Source organism: Dipodomys ordii, unplaced genomic scaffold (genome assembly GCF_000151885.1).
Source record: "Dipodomys ordii isolate 6190 unplaced genomic scaffold, Dord_2.0 Scaffold96, whole genome shotgun sequence".
NCBI lineage: Eukaryota > Metazoa > Chordata > Mammalia > Rodentia > Heteromyidae > Dipodomys > Dipodomys ordii.
This window is the reverse complement of record NW_012267312.1, coordinates 1,219,073-1,236,956: the sequence shown is the minus strand read 5'-3', so window position 1 is coordinate 1,236,956 and position 17,884 is coordinate 1,219,073. Positions and strand designations below refer to the sequence as shown.

General features: G+C 33.6%; 1 protein-coding gene across 1 annotated transcript in view; it reads left to right on the top strand.

The window, feature by feature from the left end:
• Positions 1-17,884, top strand: part of LOC105993437 (dystrophin-like) — a gene marked incomplete at its 3' end in the record, with an annotated part of 1,816,642 nt that overhangs the window by 587,297 nt on the left and 1,211,461 nt on the right. The window contains 2 exon segments of the mRNA XM_013026710.1: positions 5,128-5,316; positions 6,941-7,122. Of these exon segments, the coding sequence (XP_012882164.1) occupies positions 5,128-5,316; positions 6,941-7,122 (371 nt within the window).

The window sequence follows — 17,884 nt, the reverse complement described above, 5'->3', positions numbered from 1 at the left end:
TATAACCCCTGTTTTCACTGTATTTGATGTTGGTATAATTTGTGGAGGGGAAGGGAAAAAACAAATTGTTTAAATAGAGATACAGGTGGACCCATTGCAACAATGAGATGTACAAGATGTTATGTCAAAAATGAACTTTACAACTTTGGCTGGGGGGGGGTGGAAGATGGTAAAGCTGGGAATGGGGAAACAAAGGAGGAGGCAACAATGTTTGATAAGAAATGTATTCATTCCTTTCTCATGTAATTGTAACCCCTCTGTACAGTATTTTCACAATAAAAAATGAGAATTACATCATCTATCCAATATTATGCTTTTCTCATTACTATTTGCCCATTGTAATGGAGAAAACCATAATCTATGCTAATAAAGATAGGGTTAAAGCATCAGGAAAAAAAGAGTTCCTGTTTGTGATAATGGTATCTCTATTTACAAAATTATTGGTTTCAATCTTTTTTTAAATTTTATTTTATTGTAATGTTGCTATACAGAGAAGTTACATTTACATGAGTAAGGTCCATTTCTCATTGAACATTGTTCTACTCCATTGTTGTTGTTCCTCTATCTCTTTCCTCCCCCCACTAGTGCAAAGATCTGCAAAAATCAAAGCTCAGGATTCCTAGAAAACTTGCTTTGATGCAAGAACATATAGAAACTAGTCACAAGCTTAGATATGAAATTCTGTGATGATAAAAGCATATTTGGGCATGCTGAAATAGGAAATATAGCCTTGTCTAAATTCTTATATTTCCAGATCTTCTGTAAGAGATGTTTTATTAAAAGCCCTCTTTTAATTCTAATAGTTTATTGAAAATATGCAATGGTGCAATTCAAGAAAATTTCATCCTTTCTGAGTTCTGTTTCATTGGAAATAATTTCCAGTTGTATTTCATGAACTCCACAAAAAGCTAATCTTCACCAAGAACAAATATACATAAATATGTATTTAGACATATATATATATATATAGTATGTCAAATTAAAATAGAACTTATTAGGAGTGTTGACTGATATTTTAAAAAATAATTGTTAAATTTAAAATATTTCTAGTCACAACCCACTGAAATGAAAACCAGTTATCTGCACAAAGACTTATTCATGGCACAGAAGAAACTTTTATCATATTATACCTTATTGTACATGCAAATAAATGCATATATAACAGGATATGATATGTCTAGTTTAATTTATAGTTATTAATAATAACTAAATGTGTATATAATTTTATGAAGTTTATCCTTAATAATATTTAGCTTTAAGTAGCCTTCTTTACAATGTTTCACCTTATATGAATGTCCTTAGAAAAATCCACTAAGACTTATAATTTAAGAGCTTTAAATTATCCTTTCAATGCCTATATGTACGATATGCTTTTAATTTGTTCTCTAAAAATTAAGCCGATTTAAATATAAATATATCATCCAGTGTTTAATATTTTAATTCAATTGGTCTAATGGTAGAATACAGTATTTTGTCACTTAAATAATATCTTGAATATTTCATCAGTTGGAGAAGATCACATGAACATTATATTTTTAATAATTTTGTCAGAACCCATAAATAGGTTCCAGATTGAGGTTTTGATTTCAGAAAGCTGACTAAAATAATTGATAAGTTCGTTCTTATGAGTTTTGGGGGTCTTAGCATAATCTTAATTTTGAAGTTAGTGTTATTATCATTTTATATATGAGTGAACCAAGACTTTTGTCATGTTAAATAACTTCCCTATAGTCACAGGACTTCAGTTCAGAGTCAGAGTCAAGATTCAAGCACCAACTCTTTGCCTCTAATACCCCTGTGATTAACAACTGCATTTTACTGCACGTAATAAATCGCCCATCTCTTCTCACCTATAGCCTACAGAAAGCACAATGTTTAGATCTGGATTTTTACATATATGCAGGGCTGGCTATATAATTTGTGAATCCCAGTTAAAAAATGAAACAAAGAATCATTTGATCATAGAGTAAGAAAAAGTATGTCAAATTTGTTAACATAAAATAATTTGTTCCATGGTCTCTTTTATAACCTGCCACAATCTGATTTTCTTTTAGCATTATACTGAATAAATAAAATTGTAAACAAAGAACTAGCACAGATTTTATTGTTCATTTTTATATTGTACAAAAAAGTTGTGAATGGAAATATGAATGTTTACTCTGCAAAATCACCAAGTTATATAATCTGCATGACCTTGCTATTAGTTGCATATATCTTCCCATTTGTAATGTTTTTAAATTATCATTTAGTAGTTGTACAAAGGAGGTGCCATTGAGAAAACAGTTTATGAATATATTGCATCTTGATTATTGTTACCTATTCAATAGTCTCACCCCTCTCAGACCCATCCTTTCCTTACTTTTCTTAATTTTATGGTATGTACAATTCTTGGTTGCAAAGTTTCTCCCTTGCCCCTTTCATTCGTCAACCTTTCTCCCCTTGGCCTCACCCCCTCCCCTTTGTATGTATCCATTTCCTGGTGCTGATTTTGTTGAGCTGTGGTCTAGTCTTTATAAAATATTATGTTATTTGAGCTCTTCACAGAGTCTAATATACTTCAGTTAGTTCATTTGTAACAACTTGCATACCTCTCAACATTTTTACTTATAGATTTATAGGTACATTCTGTCTACTACAAATGAGGGGAAGCAAGTTGCATATATTTTTGTTCTTACCATTATGTGGAAATATGCATCATATTTGTCTTACTTGATAAGTTTCACTTGATAAGTTTATTTTCTACCAATTCATTTCCCTTTCAGCTTATCGATAAGGTAAAACTGAAATCGAAAAGGAACTGTGAGCTGCTCTAACATTTCTTTCTGTGTCAATAATTTTAACATAAATCATTGACTAAGTCAGGATTGTGGAACAGGTAATAAAGGGTATGATAAGGTTTCTTGGTCATCAAAATTCATTAGAATTGCTTTTTTTTCCTGTATGTATAATGAAAAGTATAATCACTTAGATCTCCTGGTATATTCATTTACTCAATTATAGTTGAAATCTTTTTATATTTTTATATATATTAAATTTACCAGAACTCTGTACTCCTGTTAATTGACAACACAATATAGAGACACACATTGTGTACCTATGTTCTTTCTTCATGTTAATACTTTGTTTCCCTTGGACTTCACTTATGAGAACCAACTATAAAGAGAAAATTACTAAAGATTTCAAAATGATAACTGTGGGTAAAGAAACACAGGTGAGTTCTGAGCCATATGAGTGAACATGTTGCAGAATACAAAGTTGGGCTTTTACCTATGTATATCTCTCAGGTTACCTTTTTGAAACTTTTCTTAGTTTTTAAAATGATACATGTTATTTATAGGTATGCTGAAATACAGAAACAAGATATTCAATGGAACTTGATCAAATCCTGAAGACCTGTAGAAATTGTCTTCACTTTGGTTTTTACGTGAACAGCCCTCTCAGATATTTAGGTCCTGTTTGACATATTTGAAGAAGTGGATTTTCATTTATCAAAATAGCATAGTTTTGCCAGATCTTTGTAAACAGCAGAGGTGTATATCGCTTGATGAAAAGATCACACTAAAAATTCTCCCTGTGTTTTGTCATCTAAAAGAATGTAATAGTTAAAAATTTGACAGCATTAATATTTTAAGATCAGATTGAGCAAAATTATCAGATGAGCAAAATTAAGTTAGTGCTATTAGATCAGTGAGTTATAGCACATTATTGTGTTAGATTGGAAATAAGGACAGTCACAATGGAGAGCTATTAAAAGCTGAGTTTTCTCTAAGCAAGATCATGAAATCTTTTAACTTTTCATTTATCCATTCTGCCCTTTGCTTCCTTTGCAAAACCATGTCTGTTAGGATCCAGTGTTTGCTTGTAATATTTTCGGTACATAGTAGGATTCAATATTACTGCGATAATTTTGCTCTGCTTAAATCTATTTCAAGTTTGTCTGTGTCCCTCATTCTGAATCAAATCCCCTTTGAATATGGTCTTCAGGAATTCTGAAGTCCAGAAGTTTACCATCGGTTCCCTTGACACAATGAAACTTAATGTAGACTTCCTTAATTATTCAATGTTTTTTCCTTGATAATTGCCCTAACACTGAAGCAGCAGCATGTAGATTATCCTCAAGAATTTCTCCTGTCACTTGATAGTACTGGTTGTAGAGAAGGTGAATCTGCCAACACATGGAAGTTTAGAGGTTGAAAATGAGTGTTATAGACTGCTCTGCAAAGGAATCCTTTCACAATATTTCTTCAAGTAAAAGCCTTGCTTCTTCTAATATACCTTTGAGCTAGATAGTAGATTAAGGTTTATGAGATTAGTTTTGTGATAACCTTTTAGCAATTTTTTTCATACATAGCCTGCAGCTTCTTTTTAGAGTTATGGGTGTCTTGCATCTTTTATTGTTCTTGTTTTTACAATCCTACCAAAATGTCTAAGAAAACTCTGAGTTCTCACCTGTTAATTAAATTGGGTAGAGAGCAATACATATTTTACTTCTCTTAAGAAAACATCTGGAGATTCATATAATTCACTTCTGGCAATACATGTTTAATTTATTCCAGTGATTATATTGTTAGAAAATTAAGACATGCCTTCAAGGTATTCTTTTTTTTTAAATTTTTCATCACTCTATCTACCCACACACTTATTTTCTCACTGATAATTTCAGTGATCTATAAAGTTTTGGGAAATATTTTATTACTTATGCCCTCTTGGGAAGAAATATTTTCTTTAAAGCCATTGAAAGAATATGTAAATTTAAATTCAATAATGCATATGTAAAGGATTGTAAATATGAACTGAGAAAGTAACCTATGTATGAGATTACATAGCATATAAAATTCTGCTAATGAGACAATATAGTGTTTTACCCTATAGCAATCTAGAAGAACATTAATAAAATGTTAATTTGGTATAGATTCTAGCTTTTAACTGTCATTTGAGAATTTGTTTTGTGTCTTTGTGAAGATGTTAAAATGCAGGCCCACTATTCTGTGTCTGCTGTTCATGTCTCTGATAATGCATGTGGACATTTCTAGCATTTTAAATATTTCATTTGATTTATCATTTAATGTACTGGAACAGTCTGCTATGATACTAATTGTATAACACCCAATTTGTTTTATTGTTCAGTATTTGGAAGCTCCTGAAGACAAGTCATTTGGCAGTTCATTGACAGAGACTGAAGTAAGCCTGGACAGCTACCAAACAGCTTTAGAAGAAGTACTCTCATGGCTTCTTTCTGCAGAGGATGCACTGCAAGCTCAAGGAGGAATTTCAAATGATGTAGAAGAAGTGAAAGAACAATTTCATACTCATGAGGTAAAAAGCGACATTAAAATTTCTGAAATTAAGCTAATGAATTATAATGCCAAGTGTTCTTATTTTTCAGTGGTTCTTCAAGGGACTTACATTTTGAACATTTACTTTTCATTTTGAGATAGAAACAAAAAATATGTGCTTGGGGTATTTATAACCAGTGTTCCAAGTTGTTCTTTGGAGAACAGCCCTCCAAAGTGCTGAGATGTGGGTTGCCAATGGCTCCTGGAAGAAGACAAAAGCCCAGTTTCCTGGCTTTGTGTTAGGTCCAAGCCAAGACATGGTTTCTAATTATACTCCAGTAGACTGTGTGACCCGCAGTAGAAAAATTTTCCTGAGATCACCTCCTTGCTTAGATTCTTCCCTTTCCCTGTTTCCTTTCCTAATTTTTTACTTTCTCTTTCTCCTGCAAGTCTTGTTAGGATTTATTCCTTAAAAATCGTGTCTACTGTACTCCTTCTCTTAGGGTCTGCTTTTCCAGAATGTATCCTGAAATAATAACTTTGCTTAATTCCTGTTTAGTATGACATAGTTTCCTGAAAGAAAAATTAAATGAAACAACCCAATTAATAAATTAGCTAGTGATTAAAGAGAGATTTCTCAAAGGAAGTAAAAATGGCCAACGTGAAGAAATGATGGACATTTCGGGCCATAAAGGAAATACAAATCAAAACTAACACTGAGATTCTACCTGGCCCCAGTTAGAAAGACCACAACCAAGAAAACAAATAACAAATGCTATAGAGGATGTGGCTGAAAGGGAACACTACTACACTATTAGTGGGAATATAAGATTGTTCAACTACTCTGGAAAGCAATATGGAGGTTCCTCTAAAAGCTAAATGTAGAGATTCCCTATGACCTAGCAATTCCACTCTTGGAAATTTATTTAATAGGACACAAACAATGTTACAGGAAAGCCACAAGCACAACTATATACATGACCAAGATATAAAATCAGCCCTGATGACCCTCAATGGATGAATTTGGATCAAGTAAATATGGTGCATGTACACAATGGAATTTTACTCATCTATTAGAAATAATGATATTGTATCATTAGTAAGGAAATGGAAAGACTTGGAAAAAATTATTAAAGTAAGCCCAGGCCCAGAGAAACATAGGTTGTATGGTTTCCCTCATTTGTGGTGATGGAATGTACATATAAATTTATAATAAACATGTAGAACAATATGCAAGTGGTTCCAAGTGAATTGGCTCAAGTATAGTAGACTATGCGGATCTCAAGGCCCAACAAAATAAACACCAGGAAATGAGTATGAGCAAGAGGTGGGATCAAGGAGAGATGGGTAGACAAATGAAAGGGAGAATTTGTCAAGAATTTATTGTTAATATCACTAAATTAAGAAAAGGAAGGGAAGGTTGGGTTGAAGGTTATGAGAATGCTGATGGAGGTGACACTGAGCAAGATGCATTGTATTCATAAACTGCTTTGTAATATGGCACCTCTTTTTAACAAGTATTAAAAATAATAAAAAAATTAAAAATAAAAAAGTAAATGGAGTGCATATTTAAAAGCACTGCAGATTTAAGACTTCAAAAAAAGTGTAACTCACAATGATTTACCTAAGGTGTTGCTTATAATTGTGAATTTTTTCTGTGTCAGGGATATATGATGGATTTGACATCACATCAGGGAAGGGTTGGTAATATTCTACAACTGGGAAGTCGACTAATTGGATCAGGAAAATTATCAGAAGATGAAGAAACTGAAGTACAAGAACAAATGAATCTCCTAAATTCCAGATGGGAATGCCTCAGGGTAGCTAGTATGGAAAAACAAAGCAAGTAAGTGTTTTAAATTAATGAAAATAGAACATTTATCTGGGCATAGTAGCATATACCTCTAACACCAGCTATGTGAGAGATTGAGGCAGTAGTATTGTGAGTTTAAGGGCAACCTGAACTGTATAGTGAGATTTCGTCTCAAAAGATACCAAGTTTTAGAACATTACTATTATTTTGGTACAATTAGATAATGTGACTCCTAGTGGTTCCTAATGCATGCAACTTTTCTTCATGGGACATTAATATCATTACCATTTTAGGTTTCACTTTCATTATTGAAGTATAGATGTAAAGTCAGTAATTTTTTTTTATCTGGAGAACTAAACTTTTAAATTCTTACTCTTTTGTCACAAATAATATTTTCTATTCTTTCTTTAAAAATTAAAATGCAAAAGTATGTACAAGAAATTATATACATAAAATCATGTGTTAGCACTAGGTGACAGGAAACTTTCTATGCCTCAAAAATATTAAAGAGTTATTCATCAGTTAATGGAAATTCTCTTGAGAAAACTTTCTCAGCTGTGTTTGGCAATCCTTATTCAAGTATATAATTGGATTTGAATGATTTTGATAGTATATATATATGTATATATGTGTGTGTGTTAACTTTATGAAGAGATGAGCTTTTAAGATATTTCTGAATATAGTGTATTTCTTACAAAAGTAACAAGCAGATTTCATTATTCTAGATGTGTTAGCTTTGATTTACATTGTTAGGTATGTGTATTCATGTAGAGCCTATTGAGACAAGATAGATTTATTTTTAAATGAAAAGAAATGAAGTGCCAACTGTGGCTTTGAATACATTAAACTAAAGAATTTGTCCAAGTGCCTTAAGTTTACTTAGCTATTATTTATGAAGATTAAAAGCTTTAAAATAGGACCAAAGAAACTCATTAGATATGCTGAAAGGATTGTTATTCCAGTACTAAATTATATTACAACAATAGAGAGGGAGATAACACATTTTTAAGCTCATGTTTTTTCAAAGGATAAGTAAGATATGTAAGACAGAATTTTCACAACTGTATCTAGAAGAAACTAGTCTATATATATTGACATCTTTCTCCTGCTGACATCATTGTGATGATTGCAACTCACCTTAAAGGTGAACGTTGTACTAGTTATAACTATTGGATTTGCTTTCTGTTCCCAATACCCACAGGATAACTTATTTGCTGTATCCATTTATCATCATGGATCATAAGATACAGAGCTGTCTAGTTGTGGTCAGATTCCCGCAGGCTGTAGGCTAGAGCTTCCAATTGCTTTGATCTGTGCAACTTAACTACAGTAACCCCATAAAAAATAGAAAGTTTAAAAAAAGTTTTCTTTTAAGTACTCTTCCCCTAGTCACACTCGGGTCTTTATTTGTATACTCTACTTTTCAATCTTCTTCTGAATTTCCTTTTTCTGAACAGGACCAATGAATTACCATTCAGTCAATTCTAACTTGAAATGAGTTGCAAGAAATGTACATGCAAACTGAAATTAAAATTCCATGTCTTTTGTCTGTTACTATAACTTTTTTAAAGTTTCTTTTAAAAAATCCCTTGTTATGTAACATTAAATGACAAATGACAATGTACCTAAGCACATATGTAGATGTATAATTTCCTCACTCCCACACCATTGAAGAATGGGAAGCCTAAAATCACAATATTAGCACTTATCCAAGATTAGCATAAAATCACTTTGTCCTTAGGGAATATTTGAGGACTTCTGTTTGTATTGAAGCTTTTAAAATGATTATCAAGAAGTCTAGGCCAACCTATTAGTCAGTACAGCTTTTGACAAAATATCTTATACAGTTTCAAAAGTAACACATTAAGAAGCCAAGTCCCAATAGTCCAGGCGTGTAAGCCTAGCTACTCAGGAAGTCAAGGCCTGGAACATCATGGTTTGAAGCTAGCCACAGTTAAAAAAGCCTTCAAGGTTTGATCTCTAATTAACTAGCAAAATGACAGACTGGAGACTGGCTTAAGTGATAGAGTGAAAGCCATAAGCAAGGAAGCTGAGCAAAGTATGAGGCCCTGAATTCAATTTCGAGTCTTAGCTTAGCTTATCTATCTGTATCCATACATTTATTTAACCACCACTCATCTGACATTGGTCAAATAATTAATAAATATCTAACAGTATGTGGAAGTTAAAATGGGAGAATTACATTTAAACAAGAAAATGTCAGCGTTGGAGTGGAATTCCTAAGAATAAGCTAAGTGATCCTTGTTTTGTTTTATACTATATATTACCAAGGGGGTGGTGATAGGTAAGGGGAAAAAAGCAAAAGTTAAAATTTCCAACTGTGGAAGTACAAGGAGATAACTGGCATTGGGACAACAACATTTCTTTTCTATGAATAAACTAATTAATTTGATTGAAAAATGCAACCTGCAGAGAGCAAAAGAGATTTACTGACATTTCTACAAGGACTCATAAAGATAAGCACAGCAAGTTCTATCAACTTCTCTGATAATTGTGGTTAGAACATGCAGGGGGAAACTAAAACCTTTATGATGGTAAGGGAGAAAATGAAAGCAAATCAGTAAAGAGGCCAAGTGAAGTTATGTTCTGGTTTACATCAGCACGAACAGAGATATGAATAGTATTTGAGTGAAAACAAATGCCATAACATGCAAAATCATGGTGAACTGTCAACCACATTTTGACTAGGCTGAAAAAAATGTGTCTAATACATCTGCTTCATCTTTATTCCCCCCAAATCTTGATTGTTGCAGTCTTGAAATATAATATATGAGAATGGATATGGCAATAAAAGTTTTAAACAAATGAGTGGATTGTTCTGTCTCAAGTAAAGTGACTAGCACTTTGCATATGTGAATATATGAATGGATGGGTGAAGAACTAAATTAAATTTTTTTAAGTTTTTTTTAGTTGTGAAAATATGGTACAGAGGGGTTACAATTACATGAGCAAGGTAATGAGTGCATTTCTTATCAAGCATTGTTGCCTCCTCCTTTGCTCCTTTGTTTCCCCTTACCATCCCTTCCCATCTTCCACTCCCTCTCCCCCACACCCCCCCCCCGGAAAAAGTTGTAAAGTTCGTACATCTTGTACATCTCATCGTTGCAATGGGTCCACCTGTATCCCTATTTAAACAACTTGTTTTTTTTCCTTCCCCTCCACAAATTATACTGACATCAAATACAGTGAAAGCAGGGGTTATACCGTGGGGGAGGGACATACAAAGCAACAAAGAAATCATCTTATAAATATGTTAGAAAGAATAGCAAGAAAGAAAAAACATTGAGTCCTTATCTTGGGGTTCATTGTTCCAATGTTTAAATTACATTTTTTTCAGGGAACATTTTTTAAATTCATTTATTATAGAGGTGATATACAGAGGGATTGCACTTACAGGAGTCAGATAATGAATGCATTTCCTTTCATAGTGTCTTCTGTTCCCTCACTCTTTCCCAGTCCCTCTCTCCCATTTCTACCCACAAGTTGTATAGTTCACCTTCATCAGTGTCCAGTGAGCTCCACTGCTGCACGTTTTCACTGTTTTTCCCTTGAGTTTTGTACTCTCTCCCCAATCCTTCCAATCCTACTCTTGAATATACCATACTTAAGGTAAAGAAGACAGAATCATCAAAATCTGAAAACCTGAAAAATAAAGGAAGGGAGGAAAAGAAAAAAAGTCTCTTGTTTCCCTATTTTGGAGTCCATTTCAGTATGTATATTATTTTATATAAATATGAAGAAGTGTTTAGGCATTGTACTTTTGTGTTTCTCTCCTAGGAGTATCCACTTTTGGCCTCAGTGTGTGTTTCTAGAATCCAGTATAATTTGTCATACCCCAGTGCATTCTAGACCTAACTTGCACATATCAGAGAGAATATGTGCCCTTTGTCTCTCTCTGATATTGGCCCACTTCACTTCACATGATTGTCTTCTGCAAATGACATTATTTTATTCTAATGGCTGTGTAAAATTCCATTGTGTATAGGTACCCATTTTTTTGATCCACTCCTCTATTGTGGGGCATCTGGGCTGTTTCCATATCTTGGCTATTGTCAATAGTGTGGCAATGAACATGGATGTGCCGATGTCCTTATTATATCCTGGGTCATGATATTCAGGGTAGATGCCCAGGAGTGGTATGGCTGAGTCAAAGGGAAAGTCTATGTTTAGTTTTTCAGGAAACTCCAGACTGCTGTCCAGAGTGGTTGTACTAGTTTCTATTCCCAACAACAGTGCAGAGAACACTTTAAAGATGTACAAACTCATACTCTTAATTATATTCTGCATGGTACTTTGGGTAAATCATTAACTTACTTTAACTGAATAATGTTCAAGTGATAATTCCTTGAATATCAAAGAGGTTTTAGAGTAGAAGCACAACATCACTAGTTAAATTGTTAAAAATGCAGACTCTCTGTCAGTTGGATTTAAAGAATCATAATCTACAATTTAAGAAGATTCCAGATGATTGGTTACCAAGTATATTTAAGTTGTAAAAGCACTTACCTAGCTGAAATAATTATAAAATAATACCAATCCATATTCTTTTGTGAGTCTCTACTTACCTATGTTTCATTCCTATTTCTCTATTAATTAAATTGGAACAAATATTTTAAATTCTCAGAAGGTCAAACATGTTCTGGTAATATTTTTTCAAACCTAAATGATAATATTATTATTCAATGGTGATAAGTACAATAGCAAAATTCTGGATCAAGAATATACAATAAAATCCAAGTGCTGGTGGCTAACTCCTGTAATCGTAGCTATTCAGGAGACTGAGATCTGGCTGCTGACCTTTTTTCAAAGTGACCCCAGGTAAAAAATTCCAAGACTCCATCTCCAGAAGATTCATCAGAAAGCTGGGCTGGAAACATGGCCTATGTCATAGAGACTCAGTTGAGCATGGAAGTTGCGCAAGCAAGAGGCCCTGAGTTCAAACCCCAGACACAATTATATATGTATACACACACACACACACACATCAGTATGGACTTTGTGTCAACTATTTGTTGCCTGAGAACTTGCAGTTATTAACGTATGATAACGTGGCACATTTAGTCAACCTACAATTGGATATGACCATATTTTTTTCTAAAAATAATGAAAATAATTCAGCTAATTGTGGGTAGTCCTTTTTTTGTGCTTATTCTATTAATATAAACTATTTTGACTCTTATAGCTTAAATCACAAACAGGAAGCCAACACCCTAGAATTTATTGAAATGAGAGAGTAGCATTTTTGGAACCAATGCTTCCCACATTAAGATAAATAATGATGATTAGTAAATTAAGTTTCTTGTGCATTCATCTATCCAACTGACATTTATTATCTACTACATTGCCAGTACTGCTTTGATAACTGAGACAAACAGATTTCCCTTCATCTTGACCTTACATTTCAGTGGGAGAAGACAGACAAGTAAAAGTATGCACATGATGTGAACAGAAAGCACATGATGTGAGCAGAATTGTATGATGGCATCTTATGACATAAAGGAAAAGAATTTGGGGAATGATGTTAAAGAAAGGATCATTACATGTGTCATTGTAAGTCAGGGAAGGCCTTTCTGATGGGATAATATTTAAACAGTGTAAGCAAAGGGAGAGAATAATTCATGTAGATAGCTCAGACAATGGGAACAAACAAGTGGAAAAGCCCCAAGGCAGGAATAAGCTAGATTTGATGGAAAAACAGTGAGTCCATCTAATCAAAGTTAAAGTAATTGCACACTGGTTGATGAACTAAAATGTATTCAAAGAAAATTAATAGACTGTCTTGACAAGAATAGATTCAATAGACAATGATTTTTTTTGTGATACTGGTTTTTGTTTGTTTGTTTTTGCCTGTCCTGGGGCTTGAACTCGGTCTGGGTGCTTCTTTTGAGCTTCTTTTGCTCAAGGCTAGAGCTCTACCAGTTGAGCCATGGTGCCACTTCTGGCTTTTTTGAGTAGTTTATTGAAAATAAGAATCTCATGAACTTTCCTCCCTGGGCTGGCTTAGAAACTTGATTCTCAGATTTCTGACTTCTAAGTAGTTGGGATTACAGGAGTGAGCCATAGGTGCCTGGCTAATACTGGATTTTTTAATTCAGGGCCTTTTGCCTCCTAGGTAGGCATTTTCCTATCTGAACCACGTACATAGCCCAGAAACTGACATTTTTATAATGTTAGTTCTGATATTTCTGACTGGGAAACTGTTTAAACTTTTATCTATAGATTCTTATGCTTCATTAACAATTATGTTACACAAAGAATTCCTTAATTATGTATTTTGTGCCTATTTATAGCAGGCAGATGCTATTAGTGGCAAAATTATTGAAGCTGAGACTGGGCTTCCATTGCCATCTAGACAAATATGATCTCAGAGTGTCAACATTACCATTGTTACTGGAGAGAATTTAAACAATCTTCCAATCACTAGATCTTAATAGTTGTCCCTGGATTTTGACCACATCTGTAAGTTTCCTGATTCACTTTGTAAGTATTCAATCAGAGAGAGTGAATGGAGCCATGCCCTAATGTAACTGTCACAGGAATCTTTTTCATGTAGCCATGTAGCTTCTTCATTATGTTACTGTTACCATTTTGAATTTATGTTTCAAAATGCAAATGAATTTGTTTATATTTTAGACTTTAATCTTGTTCTGGATAGTTGAGGAATGTTAATAATTAATCTGTTGCCAAGCAATGTGAACAGAGGGAATACAATAGATCAAGAGTACAAGAATAATGACATATTTTTGTTTTTCTCCCAGCATTCTTAATATTTTAAAAAAGCAATGTTTCCTTTCCCATTCTATTATGTGGTCAAATAGACAATAAAACATACCTAATTTTGTGTAAAAATTGAAAAGTACCTTTCATTTCTATTTGTTAGAAGGGAAACATTGTGGGTATTTAAAAAATATTTATTGTGGGATTGTCTTTAAAAACTGATTTCCTAATCCGGTTATAGGGTGCAGGTTAATAGTAATAATCACAATTAGCAGAAATCTTTGAAAAGCATAAATGATCTCTTCTCATTGTTTCCCATGTTCCAAGGTGCCAATTACCCACTGGTAGGAGAGATTTCACTTTAGGAGAAGGAAGGACACATTAGCTTTAGAAGAAACAATCATGTGAGTCCAGTAGACCCTTGTTTTGCTTCATTCCTCAGTGGAAACTCCTATGTTAGTATCTAAACTGTTAGACACAAGACACTATCCAGTGCCAATCACTGCCCCTGGGTCTTGTAAAGAATGCCTTGGAAGGAAGAGAATCTATTTACTGGTGAAGGAAGGTGCAAGAGACAGAAGACAGTCATTTTGAAATTGAGCATGGCAATAGGAGGACATGGGGTGCAGGTTGTAATGGTAAAGCTCACAGAATAAAGAAAACATAAATGGTTAACCTTTTATGCAATTCAGGGACATTGCTCCTATTAAGATTCTAGTTTTTAACATGTATTTCATGAGACATTCAAGGAACTTTGATAAATGTTACAAACCTTGGGAAATGAACAATATTAAAGATTGCTGTCATGAAATCTTCAAACCTCTTTACACATTCTGAATTTATTACTAAAACTTTTGTCTTAAAAGTTCAAAACTTCTCTCCTAATTCAAAGCAATGTTTGCCTTTTTTGGCCTAGAATATATCATGTTTTCTGAGTTGTCCATTTAATGATATATCATAAATATTTAAAATATCTGGCCATCCATTTTTACATTGTCACTATATGTTTGAGGAAAAATGGGTTTCAAAATTTATTATGCTCTGTATCATTAAAGTAAACCTCATGCTGAGAACAATCTTCTTGACAGTAGCAACTGTAATTTGCATTTCAGTAAGAAGTACAAGTAAAATTATGTATTAATGATGATCTTTTTTTTATAAAATCCCACCAAATGACCTTCTTCATTCTTCTGTTTTTTTGCATAATTATAATCAGTGCCATAAATAAAATGAGAAATCTATATAAAAGTCAAGTGTAATACATTAACTACAGCACAGGCAGTATCCCACTCTCACCCTTTCTGTCCTCTTGAGTCATATAAATAGTTATATTTCAATTTAGAAATTGGGGATAATATAATATCCTGCATCAATAAAGCTTATCTTAATATCTCCTTTGTTCTGACATATTTGTCATTCATGTGAATGCCATTCATAGTAAAATTATATTTAAAAGTCTCAAAATTACAAGGTCAAAATTACTATTTTACAGACTATGATTTCTATAATTACTTTATAAATAAATAGCTAACGCCATTACTAGGCATCACAAGCCTTTTGTCTCCATGTCATCTCTATGCATCATATTCATATTAATTCTGATATTCCAGGATGACTACACTGTGCTATCCAAACATTTGCCTCTTGAGATTAACCAAGGACTAAAGTGAAAATGAGTGCTGAAAATCAGCACAGTCATTTTCTTGTTCATTAGAATCACTGGCTGGAGAGTTTTAAACAGTATCAATGTTTGAGCTCAATTTCTACAAATTCTGATTGAACCTTTAAGTATGTGTCTGGGGCATCAGTTTGAATCCATCTCTCAGTGATTAGAATCAATACATTGTATCTTGTGTCATATTCATTTCTTATATTCACCTCTTTTTGATAGTTTGAATAAAATCTAGACTGAAAAATCACCTTAGGTAATAAATTACTTAATAGAAAATGAAACCAAAACCAGTGTCTTTATCCTATATTGCAGTGACTATACAAATGAAGTTACAGTAAAATTATTTTAATTAAATATAGTTGAAATTCAACTTCTAAGTCACACTAACCATTTTTTAAGTGCTCAATTGCTAGTGGCTAACATATCAGAGCATGTGGTTATGGAGAATTTACATATTATAGGAATTGCCTTTCTACATTCTAATAAGGTAAACCATACAGTAAATTTTATGGCTCCATGGTGGAATATGGAATAAGAAACAAAGTTTTTGACAAACTGTATTCCTTTTATTATTTTTATTTCAACTGATAAAAGTAATTAGTGTAGCTTAGCACCAGTGGCTCATGACTGTAATCCTAGCTACTAAGGAAGCTGAGATCTGATGGTCACGGTTCAAAGCCAAGCCCAGGCAGGAAATACTGTGAGACTCTTATCTCCAGTTAACCACCAGAAAACCAGAAGTGGCACTGTGGCTCAAGTGGTAGAGTATTTGCCTTGAGCTGAAGAGCTGAAGGACAGCACCAAGACCCACGTCCGACCAAAAGAAAAATACTGTAGCCCCTTACAAGGATATTTGGTTTTGGTTTTGGTTTTCTTTTCTTTTTGTTTTTAATTGTGAAAATACAGAGGGGTTACAATTACATGAGCAAGGTAATGAGTACATTTCTTATCAAGCATTGTTGCCTCCTCCTTTGTTTCCCCTTACCACCCCCCCTTCCTCCCCCCTGCAAAGTCATAAAGTTCTTTTTTGGACAAAAGGTCTTGTACATCTCATTGTTGCAATGGGTCCACCTGTATCCCTATTTAAACAATTTGCTTTTCCCCTTCCCTTCCACAAATTATACCAACATCAAATACAGTGAAAACAGGGGTTATAGCATGATATTTGTTTTAACCAAGAACCTAACCCTTACTTCTTTAAGTAATGTACTTTGGACTTGGTTAAAAATACAGAATCAAGCCTACTGATTTTAGATGTGTAGTGTAACCTACTTGACTGGTTAAACCTTAAGGATGATTACTATTTATCATCTCAGGTCTCATACACCTGCCCTCCACACTTCTTTTGCTTCTATTTTCCTTTCTAAATAAAAATCAGAGAAAAAACATAATATGAAACCAAGAAAAAGGCAAACTTTTCTTGTCTATGGGTGACAGATACTTATTTGTCAATTGGACAATGAACCAAATTTGTTTATTTAGATTGTTAGCTGGAAACTTGGAACTTTTTTATTTGTTGGTCATGGGGCTTGAAATCTGGGACTGGGCGCTGTCTCTCAGCTCTTCAGCTCAAGGCTAGTGTTCTACCACTTGAGCCACAGCACCACTTCCAGTTTTCTGGTAGTTTATTGGGCATGAGTCTTATGGAATTTCTTGCCTGGGCTTGGCTTTGAACGGTGATCCTCAGATCTCAGCCTTCTAAGTAGCTAGGATTAGAGCACCTGGCTGGAACTTATTTAAATCATGTTTATTGATCAGTATCAAAGTAGTAATTTTCATGGATTAAAAAGGCTCAAATATCAGCAAATCGTATGACATAAATTCTTCCAGACAAATAGTTAAATGTTAAGAACTTACAATTTGTATGCTGATTTCACAAGTTATTTTGGCAAGTTCTTTCACCTTTCAAGCTTACAGCGTCTTTAGTAATAAAATAGCAGTCGTATTATCTACCTTAGTTGGTGATAACAATGACCAAATATGATCATTTCATATCTCACAAACATATGTCTGAAGTTATCCCTGGAGTTACTCCTTCTACATTTGGGAAACATATGTCTGAAGTTATCCCTGAAGTTACTGCTTCTACATTTTGGAAAGAGAGTTTGTGTTGTGAAGGCTCCTAACATCACCTTTTGGAAATATCCCCTAACATTTGTTTCTCCCTGTGGCCCAGTGTGGCATTGGGCTATTACTTACTTCTTGCTGCTCACCCATAGGGCTCTGGCCTGTAATTTACCTGTATTTATTGATACTCTTTTCCTCAGAGGCCTCAATGAGGGAAGAAAGCATAGCAACTTCGATTACCTGTTAATTTATTTCAGTAGCCCCATAGAAATCAGTAAGGAAAAATCTCATTGCTTGCATTATTTAAAGAAACAATAA